Source organism: Equus przewalskii, chromosome 18 (genome assembly GCF_037783145.1).
Source record: "Equus przewalskii isolate Varuska chromosome 18, EquPr2, whole genome shotgun sequence".
In the NCBI taxonomy this organism is placed as follows: Eukaryota; Metazoa; Chordata; class Mammalia; order Perissodactyla; family Equidae; genus Equus; species Equus przewalskii.
Window position 1 is genome coordinate 25,470,323 of NC_091848.1, and position 22,783 is coordinate 25,493,105.

Sequence of the window (22,783 nt, forward strand, 5' to 3'; positions counted from 1 at the left end):
CCACTTCTTTCTGTTGAGCTCTTGGTTTCACCACACTGGGTTTGGCAAGCTCAGTGGAAAGGTGTGAAACTCACTGGTCAGGGCAGGTGTCAGATATGGATGAGGGAAATAAAGTGGGTGTCAATTCCTGCAGAATTAACCTACCCCACCAATGCCTGGACTGATTTCTTTTCTTGGTCAATGTTAGCTGGGCGTTCCTTATCATGGTTATGAAACAGCTGGAAAAACAAGAGAGCAGCTGCTGTGATGCTGTAACCACAAACTACAGTCTTTAAATTAAAAAAAAAAAAAAAAAAAACCCAAGAAGAAAAAAACACCAGTGTTTCCAAAAAGCCCTGCTTGCTAGAAACCTACCCGTAGTGAAGAAGGTTTCAAGGTATGTCTCGAAGTTATCTAAGAATGTCATTTTAAATGACATCTCCCATCCCCTGGTGTTATAAAATCTGAGAGATGGCAACTTGGCCTCAGTTTTCCTGTTCTAGCCTCACTCTCTCCATTTCCCCTCTCTCAATACTCTTTTGCTCCTTGAGGCTTGTCTTTGTCTGCCTCCTTTCCTTATCTCTTTCTCTTTTTTCTCCCCAGCTTTTCTTCCCCGTTTGTCTGCTCCCAGCTGAAACTGATGTGGGAGGAGACTGATCAACATGTGGGCACCCAAGGCCACAGGATATTCTCCACACAGAATAAGAAACTCCTAACCTAGGAAAGGGTCTGCTGCGGAAGCAGCCCCGTCTCCTAAGACGGCACCACTTCCTGTCGAAGAAAATAAACCATGAGAGCCCCAGTTTATGGCAACCTCAGATCCACGGCAGATAAATCGGCTTACTACACAAAGTCCAAACCAGGGCAATTCTGAAAGTGATGAGGGTGCTATTAATAATTATACCAGGACAACAGGCTCAAATGGGGACTGTCACAGTAAACTTGGGCATATGATCTCTTCAGTGATAAGCCAGAGCAAATGATCAGCTTACAATGTCCGACAAAAAACACAGTTAACCTGCCCTAAAAAGCTGCGTATTTTGTGTCGGCAGAGACCACTGGAGTCAGATAGATGTGACATGGAGCCCCAAACCTAACACCAGCAGCTGTGTGACCTTAGGTGGGTTACTTTACTTCTCTGAACCTCTGTTTCCTTGTCTGCAAAATGGAGGTAGAATTAATAGCTACTTCAGAAGACTTATAAAAGGACTTCTGGATCTGAATCAAGAACATTTTGAGATTATTATAGAATAGAAACAAAATGGGAAAATCGAGCTCTTTCTCGTTGCTCTAAGATCACCAGAAAAGTGTCTAGATATTGATCCTTGGTTTTTATTGCAGCATTAACTGGCTTGAGAATTTGATGAAAGCTCTGGACCTCTCCCAGGACAGACATCCAACATTTTGCATGCAGTTTCAGGGACTCTCACTCCCATCCCCAAGGTCACCATGAAGTATTTAAGGCAGTGCTGTGCAATAGAAATATACTGTGAGCCACATATATACTTTAAAATTTTCTAGAAGCCGGTTTTAAAAAGTAAAAAGAAATAAGGAAAATTAATTTTGATAATACATTTTATTTAACCCACTATATCCTAAATATTATCACTTCAATGTGTAATCAATATTAACAACTTTGAGAGTTTTTAAATATTCTTTGTAGTTAGTCTTCGAAATCCGGCGTGTATTTGTATTTGCAGCACATCTCAATTTGTATTAGCCACATTTCAGGTGCTCAATGGCCGCACGTGGCTAGTGGCTACTATATTGGACAGCACAGCCCTATGGTTGTTTCCTAAAGTGTGGTGTTCAGACCACCTGCATCTTCTGGTTAAAAGTACAAATTCCTGGACCCCAACCCCAGAATGCGGATTCAGCAAGTCGGAATTGTAACCAGCACTCCTAGGTGACTTTTACATGCCCTTGCATTTGAGAATCAAATTTAATGCATTATCAAGTGATCAGGTACTTGAAATATTTTAAAATCTGTTCATGCTCTGCCATCTTCTGCTGGAGAAGTTAATGAGAAGTAAAACCAGGAGATGTGCCTGGAGAGGAAAAGCAAAAGGAAAGGCAGAGGAAAGAAAGGGAAGTGGAAGAGATGAAGCAACCAATACAGCCTAGTAAATAACAAGCAGAACCGTCGGGTTCTGGGGCCTTGGGAGTGAATCGGGTCCTTGAGTTCTGGGCCAGATTCCCGCTGCACAATCCAGTGAGTCTACTCAGGCAAGGCAGTGGGAGGTGAGCGAGGAAGGGAGACACTTTACTCCTGAAACTGCTCTGAGGGGCAGCTGAGATTGACCTTGGGGCTCAGATAGGATGAAGAATCAGGAGAGCATAAGGAAGTCAGCAGACAGAAACTTGAGCCGTGAACCATTGGCTGGGTGCAGGCCACAGAGTGGGCCACGTGGGCCCAGAGTGGAAGGAAGGCTGGCTCAGGGAATTTCCATGCTCAGAGACCAGGTTACATCGCATTCACATTCAAAGTAGTCATGGGAACAGGTTTGCTGGGAGGCGGAGGAGCAAAACCCAGGAGAGGGGGCGGGGTGGGGGGTGGGTAGATAGAATAAGGCCATGGTGGCCCGGAGGCCCCTAGGACCAGCACTGGAGAGCAGATTCTGCTCATCTCTTCCCAAACTTTGCCGTCAGTGATGTCAGGTTGGTAGCTTGAAATCAGTCACGGTGGAGTATTGCACCATGGAAATCAGCAAACACTACAAATTAGGACTTTTTTGGGGGAGGTAGAGCCAGTCAGCGTCTAAACGCACTAATGGGGAATGTACCACCCGCCAAAAGAGGAGCTCCCAACAGATAAGGGATGCAAGCAAATTCAAGCCATCTGTCCTTTGTACCCATAAGGGAAAATGAAATTTTAAAAAAGCACACATTGCTTTATAAAACATAGTAACAACAATAATTTAAAAAACTGAAAAAGCGCTTTGCCTCCCTAGGAAAGCAGGTAAATAAGAAGATGAGGACAGCCTTGGCCTTTGGGGTGAAAGTAAGAAAAAACCAGCCAGGAAAAACAATGTGACCTCAAGTACCCGGGTAAGAGGAGACACTAGGCAATGTGGGGTGTCTGTGTGTGTGTGTGTGTGTGTGAGAGAGAGAGAGAGAGAAAGAACGACTTTCCCAGGGCTACCTGTCAAGTTAAGTAGCACCTTGTGGCCCTAAAAGCTTACTTCCCAAAGTAGTTGGTTTGAATGTCTCCTCCCTCCGTTCACTTCTGCCTTCCAAATTCCCTAGATTTAAGATCGCTACCTCTGTGTGAGGATGGATTCTGGGAAAGGTATGAATAAAAGAAGCCTTGAGTCTCTGCAAGAGAAAGCCTCCCTCAGCCCTTCCTTCGTAGCTCTGGGGAAGCTTTGTTTGGGGATTCACCTGCTGTCTATCTGAGGGTTTTCATTCAGCTTTGCCCTGAAAGCTTTTATTCAAAGAGTAAGCCCCAGCCATCAAAATTCCCATCTCATTTTCCTTTCGTGAGACTCCAGCTGTGCCTGGGAGGGAAACATATTAGGTGTATAGTTGAAACCATCCTGGATTAAATGAAAAGAAGAAAGCTATCTGCTTGGAGGGCACAGAGCAAATCCCATGGGACGTAGCTGTTTTTCTAGCATAAGGGAAATAAAATCACCACCTATCTTTGCTGTGGCATATACAATTTACAAAGTGCTTTGCCTAGATTTTATTAAATAATACCCTGAGGTCAATATTATTATGGTCTCTCCTTTGCACAAGAAGACACACACTCGGAGAGGTTAAGTAATTGGAAGAGCTGGCTTCAAACCCAAGGATTTGGGTTGCCTGTGTCATGCTCCCTCAGTTAACACTCTGCCCAGCCTGACTGCCCCGTGCTCATTCACAGGAAGCCTTACCTGTAATTCTCCCCAGCTGCCCATTGTACATCTCTCCAACAAACCCGGATATGTGGGCTCCTAGACTTACTCCAATCATATAAATGTCATCAAGAGAAGCTCCTGCTGCCTGAAATTCCAAGAGGACCATCATTATAAATTGTGAGGGGCCAAGATGGTGACAACACTTGGAGACATTTTCTAACTGTTGACTTTGGGGAAACACTTCTAAGCACCTTATACCCATTATCTCATTTAAATGTCACATCGCCCCACAAAGTAGATACTATTATTTTGATAATACAGATGAGGAAACTGAGGCCTACAGTTGAACTAATCTGCCCAAGGTCAGGCACTTGGGGAGGGGCAGAGCGGGATTCGAACCAGTCTATCCAACTCCTAACCTGTGCCTTAACCTGTCGGGCGTGGTGCCTCCATTCCTGCTTCTGCTAGAAACCAAAGTAAGACAGCTCTAAAACCTTCCCACTTGGGGAGAAGGGCGCCAAAACATTTTGATGAGCTCCTTTATCTTCATGCTGGCCCAGTTAATGAAGTCACTATGGAGAAGGAAGGAAAGAAAGGGGGAGGGGACAACATTGACCGTAGTCTGCTGGGACAGCCTGTCATGAATCATTTTAATATTCACTTTCCCAGGGCTGTGGCTTAGGTGGTGGAGCTTGTGTAAAGCTTATGCCACCCCCGGCCACGGTGGCCATCAGGCCTGATTCTCTCTGAAATAGTCCTCATATCGTCACTTTTTTTTCATAATGGGCAATTCATGAGATAGATCACTAAATAAAATTTAGGATTTACTTAATCTTTGTAAGTCTTCTAAAAACATAAATCATACACACACAAAAATCTCTCACCAGACCATGTGTATCAGTTTTGGTTTGGAATAATCTGGTCACTAAACTTCTGGCATTTCTAAGAAAAGGAAGAGCTTATAGAAGTTGAGGAAGCAGTATGCCTTGAAACCAGGAAACTCCTAGACAGAACCTCTCCTACTCATAAGGCATCTATATGGGAATTAGAAAAAGATGCCCCCTCTTAAGGACGCTTTGCTGGTATTGCTAGAAAATTATCATAATAAAATGTGTAAATCCACAGTGTTTACAGGGACAGTGGTGCTTCCTTAGATGGGTGCCCTAGCAGTGCACAACCTGCACAACCATACCTATGGGCGTTCCCTCCAGCCCTTCCCCCACTTTCCCTGGGGCTTATTCAAATTTGAAAAATAGTCCCCCTGTTCACTGCAGATATCTCTTGGCTTTAAATCTCTAGGTAATGGCCCAGTCTCAATTTGGCCCAGAATCATCTAAGAGAATTCTCCCTTACCAACATCTGGTCGATAAATTCCTTCAAGATTATTGCTACTTTTCTGGTCTTATTAGAGGCACGGGTGTATATTACAGTTGTAGCTCCTCGATTCCAATCGACAACAACCACGTTCATGTCTTCTACAGAGAGCAAACCCTCTACTAAGTCCTCGATCCAAACTGGAGGGGAGCCTGTTGGCCTGAATCCATGGACAAGGAAGGTGGTTTTCTTCGTCACGTTCAAGTTCCCCATGGCCGTGGGGTTGATGACTTGTGCACAGGTCGGATTTCTCCTTGTGTAAAGCAACAACTTCACATTTAGTCCCGTACCAATCACTGCACTGGAAAAGCTCAATCTGGTGAATGAAGGACATGTTTCCTTTGTGTCTGAAAATAAAAATTAGACAACATCATGACAGTTCTTTCCTTGGTTGAGTATCAAGCAAGAGTGCTGGCCTATAATCACTGAAGTTCTTTCTGTGTGGCTTATAGCAATTAGCAGGAGGCTGGATCTGGTTGAATGAAGTTGCAAAGTCATACCTGATTCGGAGTTCATAAGTAGTGACTTCTTTTTCACCAGGGAAATCATTTTTCCAAATCCTGACCTCCTTCAAGGTCTAACACAAAAGTCACCTCAATGAAGCCTTCTCCAGATCTTCCAGCCATAAGTACTATCCTTCATCCCAGAACTCCCCAAACCCCTTTATGTACCTTATTGACAGCATAACGGAAACATTTCCAGGGGTGTATTATGGGCATTTATGGACAGACACGTCTTCCTGCTAGACCACAATCTCCCGGAATGGTGTCTTATAACCCTGTGTATCCCTCACAGTGCCCAGCATGTGGTAGACGACTCTAACTGAATCTGCCTGGTCTGAGCACCTCTTTCCTTGTCCAGAGCACCCTCCTGGGACAGTGGTGGAGGATGTGATGTACCTTGCCCTGAGCCTTTCAGTAGCATCTAAAACTGTTGACCAAGGCGGCCTTTCTTGGATCCTCTCCATCTTTGCTCCTCAAGCATTCATCCTGCTGAGCAGGCTCCAAGGATGGCCTTAGAAGAAAGATTGGGGATGGGGAGGGGAACAGCGTAAGATGACTCTGGAATATCTTGTTACGGCAGAGAGTAAAGGAGTGTTTAAAAACATGTCACAAGGACACAGGAGACAGCTTGAAGGGGCTTCCACTGGCTAAATCTGGGATAATTTCAGCACAGAATAATTAAGGACAGTAATGCATTATAGGCCTTTGGAAAAAATTAGGAATCGATGATTCCATAAAAAATAAATAGATAGACAAACAAACAAAGAAATAAATAAATGGAGGAGAGAGGAAGTTAGGATGTGGACACTAAATTAGATAAAAGTATGGTATCAATTTTAAATTAATTGAGGTTGATAACCATATCATGATTGTGATATTAGAAAAAAATCCTAATTCTTAGGAAATACAACTGAAGTATTTATAAGTAAATGGCCAACTTGTTCTCAAATGGCTTAGAGAAAAAAAAATTAAGGGGATTGGCCCCGTGGCCGAGTGGTTAAGTTCTCATACTCGGCTTCGGCAGCTCAGGGTTTTGCTGGTTCCGATCCTGGGCACAGACACGGCACCGCTCATCAGGCCATGCTGAGGCAGCATCCCACATAGCACAACCAGAAGGACCTACAACTAGAATATACAACTATGGACTGGGGGGTTTTGGGGAGAAGAAAAAAAAGAGAAAAGACTGGCAACAGATGTTAGCTCAGGTGTCAATCTTTAAAAACAAGAAAAAAAAATTAAGGAAGACAAGATAGCAAATGACAAAGCCTACATTGTTAAAAGCAAAATTTTAACAATAGGTGAATCTGTGTAAGGGTTATTGGTGTCCTGTGTATTTTTTCATTCTTGTAGCTTTTCTGCAAGTTTAAAATTATTTCCAAATAAAAAGCTTAAATAAAAGGAAGAAGAAAGGGGACAAGGTCGTATCAGTGACGTACAAAGCAGGAGAGAGGCTGTGAGTTCTGAAATGAGAAAACGAAAGCAGATAGGAATAATAAAGACTTCTGCTTGGAGGCACACAGGGAGTTGGAAATGAACTTAAAGATCAAGTTGCAAGATGGAAGAATGGGTAGGAAGGAAGGAGGACTTGGGGGTCCTTGGATAGTGAGACTGTTACTTTTGCGACAGTATATAACGCCTTGATCAAGAACCATGACCAAATAAAATAAAAGTAAACCCCTGATCCACATTGGTATCCAGACACAATAATATAATGATTGGGAAGACAGTATTTTCTTTAATTATAAGAATTATTTAAAACCGTCTTGTGACCCACTCTCCCACGTCCTGCTTGGCTGAGAGAATAGCCAAGAAGGAGGTGAAGCGGAGCACAAACAATCCCTGCCTGCAAGTTGGAGATGGTCCTTTAGTTACCCAGGAGAAGGGGAAAGGCCCTACAGACGCCCATTCTAAGAGGAGGGAACAGATGGGGAAGACTATTGGCTTGGAACTGGCCAACAGCGGACAAGAGAGCCTTGGGAACCATCTGTTCTTAGTTCTAGTCCTCCAATAGGAATTTAGGAACCACTTGCCCAGGACCCCTATTCTCAGTGAATTTACGCTTGCACACCCAGGAATTGCTCCTCCCTCATTCTGAGCCTCAGAGTAGCCTTCATCCTGGGGTCTCTACCCTTTCTTGATGACGTGAATCCATTCATGTACGCTTTTCTTTGAAACTTCTTGCACAGGCTCTGGTACTCAAGAGTGAGTGAAGTTCCAAAATAGAATGAGCAACAGAAACTCAAATCAAAGGTTAAAAATTAAGGAAACTTTGAAATCCCTCACCCTAGAAAATAATAATTAAAAACTGAGCCCCAAATGTACACATTCCTCCTTTTACTCCACCCTGTCAAGTAGCACATGCAATGAGGCATGCTCACAATGTAAATCCTGTCTCTCTTTTTTTTCCCCTTTCCCCCCAGCTTTATTGAGATATAATTGACACATAACACTGTGTAAGCTTAAGGTATACAACATGATGATTTGATATATGCATATATTATGAAATGATTACCACGACAAGGTTAGTTGTTAAGACACCCATCACCTCACATAATTACCTTTTGTGTGTGTGTGTTTGTGTGTGTGTGTGCACGGCAAGAACATTTAAGGTCTATTCCCTTAGCAAATTTCAAGTATACAATACAGTATTGTTAACTATGGTCACCACTCTGTGCATGAGATGCCAGAACTTACTCATCTATGTAAATATTTTCTCTATCCGTTGGCCTCCTTCATTTTTCTCTTGCTGTAGATTGCACGGTCCTGGAGAATGGGGACTGAAACTTGTCTAGTGCTTGTACAGCAAGTCCTGGAGTAAGTAATTGGCTGTTTAATTAGTCATTTTATTGAATAGACGATATCATGGGTAGGGCTGAGCCTCTTGGTCTTAGCCATCAGTAAAACTGGGTTTTCTTCCTGGTTGTGTGACTGACTCACCAGGTGGCCTGAGGAAACTATGTCATCTTTCACTTGCCACCTACCAGCCCAAGAGAGGAATGCTGTGGAGGTTATGATTGAGGTCATACTGGGGAAGAGAGAGATCCTTTTCCAGAGAAGACTCTTTAATTAATGTGTCTGTGCGTTTTGAGCCAAATGAGCAATATTAGGTCAGTGTGTCAAAAGTCACGTATCTGGGTCCTTGGAAGGCTCGGAGAAGAGTCGCAAAGTTGGGGCCAGAGCTATTTTTCAGCAGCAACTGCCAACTTTAACGTCTATGGAGCAACTCAACCAATGTCCTTGACTTTCTGAGTCTTTACTAGAAGCCCTTAAAAGGGACAGTTACTGAAAGGCAAGAAGGGCAGAACAAATGGATTTTTATTTTTCGTTTGATAAAACCACTCTGACTTCATATATTTTTAATGTCTTAGTTATTTTTACAGTGGCATTATATTCTAGAAAAGTCCATCGTAAGGAATGAGTGAAAACCAGATTTCCTTGTTCCTCTCTCTCAATACTAAATATTATAACAGGTTTACCTATGTTATCTCTCAATCTCGGAGGAAATGTGCAATTCATTCAGCAAACATCTACTCCATCCTAGGTTCTGTGTCAGGTGGCATTTTAAAGAGTCAGTCATGAATGAAATAAAACACACAAATAAGTATAAAATTGCAACCTGTGATATATGCCATGTAAAAGAGATGTGGTATAAAATGAGAATTTTTTTTTTTGAGGAAGATTAGCCCTGAGCTAACTGCTGCCAATCCTCCTCTTTTTGCTGAGGAAGATTGGCCCTGAGCTAACATCCGTGCCCATCTTCCTCTACTTTATATGTGGGACACCTGCCACAGCATGGCTTGCCAAGGGGTGCCACATCTGCACCTGGGATCTGAACCGGCAAACCCTGGGCCACCGAAGCAGAACATGTGCACTTAACCGCTGCGCCACTGGGCTGGCCCTAAAATGGGAATTTAAATAGGGAGTTTGGCCTGGTCTGGGATTCACAAATCTTCTTCTCTTACATCTGGAAATGCCAACAATGGGGGACTCATTTTGCAAAGCATAACAATGTTACACTGAAGAGCAAATTCAAGTTCCCCAAATTATTAAGTTTTAGTTTCATAGATTTTTACTTTTATTACCTAGACTTAATATTCCAGGTATTGTATCCTTTTCATTTTAATGTGCTCCATTTGCCTTGAATTCCATCAAATGATATTATTACCATAACTTGGTTTTCTTTTTGTTAGCATTTACCTGGAATGTTTTGTATCCTTTTTTTAACCTTTGAATCTGTTCGGGTTAGGGGGTCTTACATATATTATCTAGCTGGGTTTTGTTTTATGACCCAATCTGGGAGCCCTTTTTAAAAAAAACAAGCAAGTTCACATTTATTGGCATCACAGATCTGGTGCCTCACTCAGATCTGCCTTCAAGGGAATGTGCTGCAGGGAGCACGGCTGAGTTGACTGTGCCTCCAGCTGCCCCACAGTGTTCACACGAAAACCACGGCTCCGCCAGGCTGCTCCCAGCCAGTGACCGAGCACTGTAGTCTACTAGGGTCAGGCCAAGGTGGCCATTCCTGCATCATGTGGGATTCCAGTAATGGGCAACTTTGGCTCAGGGACTCCCCATCAGCCTGGCTGAAATCTTCTCAGAACCGTGCTGAAGCTCTTTCTACCCAATCCTTCGTTTCCCCTCTGCTTCCTAGGTGTCAGATCAGCATCACGGCGTGAAAGCTCTTTCTGCCTATTCCCGCCGGCTTTATCCTTCACACCTGTCCTCCAATAGATCTCTTACGTGTCCAATCCCTTCTTGGTGTCTGCTTCTTGGAGGACCGAAACTGACACACTTGGATTTCATACGGTAATGCTGTATTTTCTAATACTATATGGATTGTGCTGTCTCTCTGTTGTTTCATTTATGTTTTCTTTCTCACACTAGGAAGTTTATAGCCTGCTTTAATTCTTCTGGTGTTTACCTTTATAACTTTATATGAAATGCTTAAGTCTCTATTTCATGGGATGTAAATGTGTGGACTGTAGGCAGGAAATAGACTACAAGCAGAACTGTTCCAGACTTGGGTATATTTATTCAGACTTAATTATCCACCAATGTGAATCCCTAGCAAGGATTTTTGGGCATCTGGAAACTGTATTTCAGACTGTGGTGGAGCATAACTTCTGCCACATGTCCTGCTGCTGACCTTTGTCGGAACGGTTGTCTTTCCTTATCATGCTCCAGACTTTGCTTTAGTAACTTGAGACAGTATGTAATGATCCTCTGTTATAAATGAGGAGGCATTAGCACACTCAATACTTCTCCATACTCATCTAATGTCTACCTCTTGATTTTTATCAGTTATAAAACTATTTTTAGGGGCCGGCCCAGTGGCACAGCAGTTATGTTCGCATATTCCACTTTGGCCGCCCAGGGTTAGCCAGTTCAGATTCCGGGTGTGGACATGGCACCGCTTGTCAAGCCATGCTGTGGCAGGCGTCCCACATATAAAGTAGAGGAAGATGGGCACGGATGTTAGCTCAGGGCCAGTCTTCCTCAGCAAAAACAGGAGTTTTGGTGGCAGATGTTAGCTCAGGGCTAATCTTCCTCAAAAAATTAAAAATTAAAAAAATTATTTTTTGTTCATCCTTTGTTAGTTTAAAAATAAGTAGTTAAGCCTCTATGTATTGGTGTATCATCAGAGAGTTTCTGTTCTGTTTACTGTATCTGTTCTGTCTCCTTATTCTCTACCAAGAAAGATGAAAAAGTTAATGCCTTATATCGCCTCTCATATAGCCTCCTTGACCCTCCTTCAGAACATACATACACACAGATAAACATACACTTTTTGTCCCCATTGTCAAAATACAGTCAATCCTCATTATTTGTGAATTTCATATTTGTGAATTCACCTACTCATTAAAATGTAACTGTAACCCCAAAAATCAGTACTCAGGGTTCTTTTGTGGTCATCCACGGACATGAACAGAGCAGCAAAAAGATTGAGCTGCCCACCATGTCCACTCTTAGCTGAGGTCAAACACAGCAACACTCCACCTTCTTGTCTCAGCTGTCATAACAAACGTCCTTTTCATGGTCTATTTTACTGCCATGTTTTTTGCTTCTTGATGATTTTGCTGTTTAAAATGGCCCCCAAGCACAGTCCTGAAGGCTGTCTGGTGTTCCTAAACTCAAGAAGGCTGTAATGTGCCTTACAGAGAAAATACATATGTTAGACAAGCTTCATTCAGACATGAGTGACGGTGCTGCTGGCCGTGAGTTCAATGTTAATAAATCCACAATATATACTAAATAAGGTGTCTTTAAACAGAAACACACATAAAATAAGATTATGTGTTGATTGGTCAACAAAAATCTTGTAACCAGAGGCTGACAGGAACCTAACCCTATATTTCTCCTAGGAACCATCATTCAGTATTCGCAAATTCAGTGTTTGCAGTGACTTTATAGAACGTAACTACCATGAGTAGTGAGAATGGGCTCTATATAAAAATTACCTTCTGGAATCATGTTTCCCAGGGTATATAACTTCATTTCCATAATGTACACAATCACCATTCACTGTGAGTCCTTTCCTTAGGTTTCTCCACTCACCGCTGATGAAAAGCTCTTACTGTCTAGTTTTTTTTTTTTTTGGCTGAGGAAAATTAGCCCTGAACTAACATCTGTGCCAATCTTTCTCTATTTTATATGTGGGTCATTGCCACAGCATGGCTGATGAGCAGTGTAGGTCTGCATCCAGGATCCAAACGTGCAAATCCAAGCCACTGAAGCAGAGCGCACCAACTTAATCATCAGGCCACAGGGCCACCCCTATCTTGCTGTCTTTTCAAGAAGGGCTAGTGGATAATACAGTTTCTCAGTTCATTCATGCCTGTAAGTGAATTCCTTGGCCTAAATGATGACCTGGTTTTGAACAATGGTCTTTCCCCCAGGATTTATAGATATTATTCTACTTTTTTCTTGTATTGAATTCCACTCCAGAGAACCTTCCTTCTTCAATATTACTTGCTTTTTTCTACCACGTACCTGAAGCATTCTTTCTTTATTCTGAAATAACTTCCCCTAGTAGGGTAGAAGCTCTAAAACAACTGATATATTTGTCTGTTTATCTATTGGTGTAGTCCCAGTGGCAATAACAGAGCCTGGTTCAGAGATAGCATCAACAAATATTTCCTGAATAAATGAGTATCAACCTGATGACACATTATCCAGCTGTTCAGAATGACCATATGAGGACCACAAAGAGTGTATGGTGTAATGTTTGTAAAATAAATGGAGTATGAAATAGCACACGCATTATGACTGAAACTATGGAAAAATATATCTGCAGGTGACAAGGCCTGGAAAATAATATGCAAACAAAAATGGGTCATGTATTCCATTTCTGATGGTTTAGTTTAAAATTGCCTACAGTTATTAACCCTTTTCCCCTCAGAATTAATAACACTTTAAAAAGAAAACATTAAAATTATTTTATTTTGGGTCCAGCCCTGTGGCCTAGTGGTTAGGTTCAGTGCAGTCCACCTCAGGGACCCAGGTTCAGCTCCTGGGCTCAGCCATGCTGTGGTGGAGACCCACACACCAAAAAGAGGAAGATGTGCACAGATGTTAGCTCAGGGCGAATCTTCTTCTGGAAAGAAAAAATTATCTTATTTTGGACCATGTGACAAACTAGGTTAAGCTCCTTGAGGGCGGGTGCTATGTGGTTTTTTGGGTCCAGTGTTGTGCCCCCAGGATCTAGCACAGGAACTTGTCTTGTTGTGGGAACCTAAATCCTCAGGCAATTTGGAGAGCATGTAAGCACTGGATATTTATTTATGAATAGCAAATTTGTTAAATCGCTTCACCCTCATAAATATAGTTCTATGTTGCTATTTCTAAAATGATTACATGCATGCCTTCAGAAAGCAAACTTCTTTTGATTATTTTGTCGTTTTCTTACAAAGTCAAGTTTGCTTAGAGGTAGTATTAATAGAGCCAAACTGAGTAACCACAGAACGTGTTAAACTGGTTTCTAAAGTTTAATCTCTTCGATTAGTGTTTATTTGAAACAGAAGAAACTTTGCCTTTCCTTTTAAGACTACTTTGAAATTCAATTACTCTGAAATGCCATTTCCTGTTGACAATTGGAAAATTACAATTGGATGGTGATGTCTCTCATCCAGCGAGGAATTTAGACTATGTAGAGTGGGCCTGATTATCATTTCTTGCTTTCTTTCTGTAAAATTAAAAGAAATATATCCAAGTAGGATGTCAGGGACATCTGGCTATAACATCTTCAGAGACATGTATTTGTGCCTGAGATGTTTTGTTATAATCTAGTGCATGATTGCCCATGGGGCAAATCTGGCCATGCCCATTTATGTGTTTATGGTTTGTGCCTGAGATGTTTTGTTATAATCTAGTGCGTGATTGCCCATGGGCCAAATCTGGCCATGCCCATTTATGTGTTTATGGCTACCTTCCTGTCATAAGGCAGAGGTGAGTGGTTGTAACAGTGACCGATAGCCCACAGAGCTGAAAATATCTGGCTCTTTACAGAAAAAGTTTGCCAACCTTGGTCTAGTGTCTTAAAAATGCAACCTGATTTTAGAAAGACTATGGGTTTTGGAATCAGACCTAAGTTTGAGGTCCAACTCCATTGCCTACTAGCTACAAGACCTCTGATAATTAATTACCTAAGCTCACTGGGCCTCAGTTTCACGTGTGTAAGATGGCCATAATAACGCCTTGCAGAGCCATATTGAGCCTGAGGCAAAAGAAAAAACACTATCTCTCTCTCTCTCAAAATAGTCTCCCCTTTTTTTTTTTTTGAGGAAGATTAGCCCTGACCTACATCTGCTGCCAATCCTCCTCTTTTTGCTGAGGAAGACTGGCCCTGAGCTAACATCCATGCCCATCTTCCTCTACTTTTTTTATATACAGGACACCTACCACAGCATGGCTTGCCAAGCCGTGCCATGTCCGCACCTGGATCCGGGCCGGCAAACCCCGGGCTGCTGAAGCGGAACATGCGCACTTAACTGCTGTGCCACCAGGCCGGCCCCATCTCCCATATTTTGAACCAAGTGGAAAAGTTTATAAAAGCTCTACAATCAAAAAACATGACTATATATATAGCCCTTCGTAATTCAATCTGTTCACACACCATTGTCAACCTTCAAAAACTGCTGAGCAAGGAAGTGGAGGTGTCATGGGCCCAGGAAGGGCTGGCTGATTGGAAATGGCTTTTCATATTATACAATAACACAGAGTTGTAAAACAGACGATAGTCTATATTAAAATTTTTGATATTTTGTTCATCATGGACTTATTTGTATTGATTTTGATCTTTTAAAAATACTGCGTTAGGGGGGCCGGCTGGTGGTGCAGTGGTTAAGTTCGCATGTTCCGCTTCACAGCGGCCCGGGGTTTGCCACTTCAGATCCTGGGTGCGGACATGGCACCGCTTGTCAAGCCATGCTGTGGTAGGCATCCCACATATAAAGTAGAGGAAGATGGGCACAGATGTTAGCTCAGGGCCAGTCTTCCTCAGCAAAAAGAGGATTGGCAGTAGGTAGCTCGGGACTAATCTTCCTCAAAAAAAAAAAAAAAAATACTGCATTAGGGGGTCGGCCCGTGGCTGAGTGGTTAAGTTCATGCACTCCGCTTTCGCTGCCCAGGGTTTCACGAGTTCGAATCCTGGGCGTGGACATGGCACCGCTCATCAAGCCACGCTGAGGCGGCCTCCCACTTGCCACAACCAGAAGAACCACAACTGAAAATACACAACTATGTACCGGGGGCTTTGGGAGAAAAAGGAAAAATAAAATCTTTAAAAAAAAAAAAAATACTGCATTAAGGGGCCAGCCCTGTGGTTGAGTGGTTAAGTTCACATGCTCCACTTCAGTGGCCCAGAGTTTCACCAGTTCGGATCCTGGGCATGGACCTAGCACCGCTCATCAAGCCATGTTGAGGTGGCGTCCCACATAGCACAACCAGAAGGACTTGAATATACAACTATGTACTGGGGGGCATTAGGGAGAAGAAGAAAAATAAATAAATTTAAAAAAAGATTGGCAACAGATGTTAGCTCAGGTGTCAACCTTTAAAATAAATACAAAATTAAAAAAATTAAAATATCATCTATGCATATATTTATTATGCATTATTGAAATGGATAACAATACATTATAATAACCATTATTAATGATACACATATTATCATTTGCATTAAAATATCATTAAATGATATTAAATATCATTTAAATATTACATTAAAGTATCATGAAAAAGAAAATATTTTTTATAGCTTTAAAAATCATAAATATCATTTATCTTGATTACTGAGTTTTAGTGCCCCTTCCCCACTTAAATTTTGCATCAGGTGAGTACCTCACTCCCTCACCCTAACCTCAGCTCTGCTGTCAGGATTGTTGTGAGAATTAGAGAGAATGTCTATGAAGTATCTAAAGCGTTACCTGGTACATAGTAGAAGCTAAAAAATTAGTAATTGTTGATGATGTTGATGAAAAGTTGGGTTATTAGTATTGACCTCATAGGGTTGTTATGAAGACTAAATGAAATAATATAAGTAAATTGATTAGCATAGGATTTGACATAACGTAAGTGCTCAGTAGGTGTTAATTCCTTTCCCTCCATCATTTTAGCTTCCTTAACCCAACTAAAGGTTTTGGAAAGGGAAGCTTTATTAGCTGCACACAGGTGGCCGTGGTTCTCCCTGGCCAGAGAACTGGGTTTGGTTCTGGCTCTGTCATTAACAAGGTAAAACAAATAATCTATTTGGGCCATCATTCATCTTATATTAAAATGAGAGGTTGGTTCCTCATTCCTTAGAAATTTAGCTAATCTTTAGCATTCCTTTTGGACACAAAATTCGAAGATCTGCAAGATAGCTAGCTGATTTGAAAGGACAAGAGGCATTTATTCAGGAAAACAAATTTCCAGGGCAGTCTTACTAACCAAAGACAACCCAAACCTGAAAAAATAAATGTAGTGACAAATTAAAATTTCTTTGAATTTTCATTAAAAGATCTGAAAATAGCCATGCTTTACTCCTGTAATTAGAATGTGGATCAGATAGGTGGTTTGTCACCTTTACGTCAAGCTGGGTTTTTGGCTAAATACCCTTTAGTTAACAAACGTTTCCACATGCTACAGTAAGGATGAATCTTGAAAACATTGTAAGTTTATAAGTGAGAGAAGCCAGCACAGAAGACCACATATTATATGACGCCATTCATAAGAAATGTCTAGAATAAGGAAATCTATAGAGACAGAAAGTAGATTTAGTGGTTGCTCAGGGCTGGGGGCTGGGGGGAGATGGGGAATTTGGGGTGTGATAGCTAAAGGATACCGGGTGCCTTTATGAGGTCATGAATATGTTCTAAAATTGGTGATGGTTGCACATGTCTGTGACTATACTGAAAACTGTTGAACTGTACACTTTAAATGGGTGAATTGTATGGTATATAAAATATATCTTAATAAAACTGTTTTAAAAAATGGTTCCTATAATTTCACACTTTCATGGAAAGACCAGAGTGAAAACACAAAAAGTCTTTTGGAGATGATGGGCAGAAGTTTCACTTTTTCTGTCAAAATCAAAATAGGCTCCCAGTTTTCCATTTTGTTTTCTTTCCCCTTGGAAATAGATGGACCTCCATTTTCTGCCACTGAAGGTTAAACAAAGCCCCCACCTTGGTCAGTCTGTTGTCGGGGGAGGGGGGTTTGTAGCTGTTCCTCTACAAAATAAACTATTCTTGTTCTCAGGCTTAGGGACTAAACATAGCTGTTATTTTGTTTTACCTTTGCCAGACAAAATTGGGTTGGATAGACAAACTACCCTCTTGACTAGAAGAATATCTCTCTTTTTTTTCCAGATTAGCACCCGAGGTAACATCGGTTGCCAATCTTTTTTTTTTTTCCTTCTTCTTCTTCTCCTCAAAACCCCCCAGTACATAGTTGTATATTCTAGTTGCAGGGCCTTCTAGTTCTGCTATGTGGGATGCCGCCACAGCATGGCCTGAGGAGCGGTGGTAGGTGCACACCCAGGATCCGAACCGGTGAAACCCTGGGTCACCGAAGCAGAGAGCGCAAACTTAACCACTTGGCCAGGGGGCCGACCCCAGAACATCTCTTCTTTTAACCATGGGCTATATTTCTTTACAATCAATACCACTGAGAAAACAGATAGACATCTGTTTCCCTAGATTGACTTACTTCATGTGAATCCCAGTTGGATAGAACAGTGTGATTCCCTAGGACAAAAGTGATCACCGACAGCCCCACTCCCTTGCTGATGAAACTTACAAGGGATCCTTTCACTCTGCCTTGGAAACACATGCTGCCCTGAAGCTCAGTAAAGCTGCTCCTGCTGTCTCAGCATCGCACTCCGTTCTGGCTTTTTAGCTTCCACCTGCTTTCGGAGGAACTGATTCCTTTCCCTACTGTTCTGACTGGGGTCGGGGGAGAACTTCACAAAGAGGAGACTCCTCATTCTCCTCCAATGAGGTGTCAGTGAAAAGAGAAGATGAAACTGTGGATAGATTAAATAACCCACAAATGAAGCAACTGAGACTGCAGACAAAAGGACAGAAAATTCTGAGATTCTATGAGAGTTAATAAGCAAAGATAGGTTCATGTTTAACCTCTTGATGTGGCTGAGTCAGCTGATTGAAAATGAAAATATCAGTTTCTCCCAGACCCATGGCTGGTGAAGCTTAGTTCACTAACTTTCGAACTCAGGCGACAGCTGTGAAATTCCACCCAGTTTAACCTTAATGCCCGATATCCAGTCAGGAATTAAAACAGGCATGGCCCTGACTCACACTTTTTAAATTTCAAGTTTTGGGTTCCCAGTTCAAGTGTTCAAGTTCAAGGCATTTGGGTTCAAGCTATCATTTCCCCCCACCTCGGAACATGACACAGATGTATGTTAATAACCTCTTTAGAACAGAGTTTCAGGGTCAAGTGTACTGACTCAATGCTGCCTGAAAGTAATCACTGAGATTCAGACCCAGATTAAGGCATACGTTCTCAAGTGTTCCGCACGCCAGGCAGTGGATGCTAGTCAGCGTCTGGGAGACAGCTCAGCACATGATAATTGATGAAGGCATGATGTTTCCAGCAAGCTACACTTGAGCACACTCTTTTTTTTTTGCAGTAACATTGGTTTATAACATTATGTAAATTTCAGGTGTACATCATCATATATTTTGATTTTTGCGTAAATTACATCATGTTCACCACCCAAAGACTTGTTACCGTCCATCACCACACACATGAAGCACACTCTTATGCATGCCTGAAAACACTGTTCTGAAGGAATTTTCAAAAGTCCCAGAAATAAACTCCTCTTTAGACAAGAAACTCTGCCTTGGGGAAATTAGAAAATGAGTTGGATTCCTATTTTTAAGAGCTATAGAAGGGGGAGGTGACATGTCCCTGCCATGAAATTCTACAAATTTTTTAAATCCAAAAAGTAACTCAGTTTATATTTTTTTATTCAGAGAATAGCACTGAATTTGACGTTAAAAATCCATCCTGAGCCAGCTGACCAGGACCAGACCTGGTGGAATATCTCACGTTTCTCTTAACCCTGGTCAGAGACAGGCAAGAAGCATATGGGCAAAATGCCCTCTTGGTTGGAAGGACATCTCTGCTTTTAACCGCTGGCTGTATTTCTTTAGGATACAACTAAGAAAACAGAGGAGAGGCCAGATTTCCTCACTCTCATCTCTTAATCATGTGCATAATAAATATGCACATCACACCTCACTCCCTCACTCGCCTTTGCCTCCAGTATCAGAGAAGGATGAGTCAAACACACACACAGAGTTATAAATCATCTGGAAAGGATTGCCAATTATTTCCGAGGAAATAATTATGTTTTTGGCACCCAACCATTTTCTCTAGGAAAATATCTACCTAGTTTTACACAAGTTGCCATAGGCCAAAATATTGATAGCGAGGTAACTTTAAAAAATATGAAGGACAACAGCCTTAATTTAGAACAATATTTGTCAACATGTGTTCCTTGGACCAGCTGCAACTGAAAAACCTTGAGAGTTTGGTAAAAATGCAGATTCCAGATCTCACCCCAGACTCACTGAGTGTGGATCTCTGGGGATTGCGTCTTTGCATTTTTAATAAATCCCCCCAGTGATTCTGGTGCACGATAGCATTTGCTAGCCATTGCTTTGTCCACTGGTAAGGTTTTGGCAAACATTCCTATCATGATTTCACAAAGGTTAAAACAACAAAGTAAAGATCTGTGAAAGTGAATGACTCGTATCCTTGGCATTTCTGAATCGTATCTTAACACTTGCTAATTTCTGGACTGAGAGGCAAAGAAGAGAGAAACAGAAAGTCAATGTATTTGTAATTAATAATTTCTGCGATCAGATGCATATTCTTCAACACCCTCCCCCACGAAAGTCCCAAGTTCATGGTTTTGCAGAGATTGAGAAGTCTAGATTTAGCTTACAGCTATAATTATGTCTTTTCCTTCTAGCTACAGAAGTTTATTGTGACGTGTCTCTGCTTAAATTCTATCATGCCGCAGTGAATCTTCTAGAGTCATTTAAAACAAGCCTTTGCTGATGAGATAATATTAAGTAAAAAGGCAGGTCACAAAAAAATTAAGTTCCAACTTTGTAAATAGAGATCTAGAATGGGAGACTGGAAGAAAGTACCCACGAATCATCATCAGGTTTTTGTGGTAGAGTTAGTCCCCACTCCCCTTAAGCTATCTCTAAATTTATGTTCATTTTTTAAATTTAAAAATGACAATGAAAAAGCACTTTAACATGTTGAGTTTTCAGTTAAAAAATGTCAACACTACTATAATTTTAACTTACTAGTAAATCAACTTCAAAAGCACAAATTAAGAAAAATTTATTTATTGGCCTGAAATCCTAATACAATTATTTTAATTTTTCCATTTCCCTTCTAAACTTTATTTACAGGCTTACATACATGATTTTAGCATAATTGTAATCTTAGTTTATTTACAAATTTGAGTTCTGCTTTTTCTACTTTGCATTACTTTATAAATGTGTTTGCACATTTCTGCATAGCTTCAGAATTATTTTATTTTTATTTTTTATTTTTTCCTCTCCCCAAAGCCCCCCAGTACACAATTGCATATTCTAGTCGTAGGTCCCTCGGTTGTGCTATGTTGGATGCCACCTCAGCATGGCTTGAAGAGCAGTGCCATGTTCACACCCATGATCCCAACTGACCAAACCCTGGGCTGCAGAAGCTGACCGCTCGAACTTAACCACTCGGCCATGGGGCCGGCCCCCGGAATTACTTTAAAGGCTACATTTTTTAAAGAGTTGATATACTGTACTTTATCCATGCCTGTATGTGGGAACATTTCTGTTGTATCTAGTTGCAAGTTATTATAAGCAACACATAGAATTGTCTTTGTGTACGAGGGTTTTTTTCTTTTATTTCTTTAAAAAAAATGCCCAGCAACGGTTCAAAGGGCATGAACACTTTTATGACTCCTAATATATAACATGTTTCCCTTCAAAACAATTGTACCAATCTTTACTACCATAAGCTACGTGAAAAAGAAATGAATTCCTAAAAAGGCTGGGAAATATTGACTTTAAAAAAAAAAAAGCATTTCATTTTGTTTTTGGTACCTTGCTATGTACATTACTGTTTTTTTAATTTCTTCATTATGATTGATAATTTTTAACTTATCAATATACCAGGCACCATTCTAAGGGTTTTACATGTATAAAATCATGTTTTTCTGTAAGAATAATTTATTTATTTATTTATTTATTTATTTTTTGAGGAAGATTAGCCCTGAGCTAACAGCTGCTGCCAATCCTCCTCTTTTTGCTGAGGAAGACTGGCCCTGAGCTTACATCCATGCCCATCTTCCTCTACTTTATACGTGGGACGCCTGCCACAGCATGGCTTGCCAAGCAGTGCCATGTCCACACCCGGGATCTGAACCAGCATACCCCAGGCCGCCGAAGCGGAACGTGCGTATTTAACCACTGAGCCACTGGGCCGGCTCCTGTTAGAGTAATTTAAATAAGCCCTCAATGCAAGAAAGCTATGAAATCCTACCCTCTAGATATTAGATATTACAATAAAATTAAATTTAAAATTTCCAGAAAATAAATGATCTTATTTCATAAAGGTGGAAAGGCACAGAAAATTTAACTAGGAAAGAAGACAACATTATTCGAGATTTTTCAGCATGTTTAATTTTTGTACATCGAAAGAATAAGTTAATTCAAAGGAATAATAATTTCTTTTATTACCGAGAAAAATTTTTTTTTTTCAGAATTAGAAAGTTCATTTAACCCATATTTTCTTTCTTTAAAAATGACCACATGAAACTTTAAAAGTCCACTGAAGGAACTGGGATGGTAAAATGCAAAATGATAGTAATGCTAAAATGTTTTTAAAATAATTAAGACAAGCATTCCGTAAATAACCTACCTGGTCTCACCAAGCACATCAAACTGATGAAGAAGTATAATTTCAGCATGTGGAAACTGGAGCGAGCGCGTCACACTCACCAGAGAACGACTTCCTTCTCAGCGCCTCAGAGTCTCCACTGAGAGCCTCGCTCTGGGAGAGCCCAGATAACTAATCCAGAGGTGTGGTGACAACAGGAAGTTCCTGAGGAACTGTGGGCAGGTCCCATCCCTCTCAAGATATTTGACTCCTCCCCTTTTCAATAAAAGATCAGGTATGTTTCTGTCTTACACAATTTTATGCATATCTTAACGTCATAATATGTATTTGCAGAGTGACGAGCTCAAAATAGTTTCATTCTCTGTGGGTGGTTTATTAGTCGTTTGGCTTGGGTGTGTTGAAATCTAGTGTGATTTGAGATATTTCCCCCTCTTGTTCTTATGAATGAAACAAATCCGGTTAGTGTTCTGTTGGCCTGTGTATACAAAACTACTTTTTATGTTAATTCGCAGACTCATTCCTCATAGGGCAGTCGTTAGATTTTATTAAGAGCATTTCAAGTCCAGTCATATACCTATATTTGCCAAAACATGCTTCAGATTAAAGGAAACTTTTTATGGTATTATACATATTTTTATTTCTTCCTATCCGGAGCTCACATTTCTCTATTAC

The 22,783-nt window shown here is 41.1% G+C and overlaps 1 protein-coding gene across 1 annotated transcript in view; it reads right to left on the reverse strand.

The window, feature by feature from the left end:
- LIPH (lipase H) overlaps nucleotides 1-22,312 on the reverse strand; it is a 49,326-nt gene extending 27,014 nt beyond the window's left edge. The window contains exons 1-3 of the mRNA XM_070582477.1: nucleotides 22,133-22,312; nucleotides 5,172-5,539; nucleotides 3,855-3,963 (exon numbers count right to left, since the gene is read on the reverse strand). Coding sequence (XP_070438578.1) covers nucleotides 3,855-3,963; nucleotides 5,172-5,539; nucleotides 22,133-22,181 — 526 coding nt within the window. The 5' untranslated portion in view covers nucleotides 22,182-22,312. The remainder of the gene's footprint in view (nucleotides 1-3,854; nucleotides 3,964-5,171; nucleotides 5,540-22,132) is intronic.
- Between the last annotated feature and the right edge of the window lie 471 nt (nucleotides 22,313-22,783).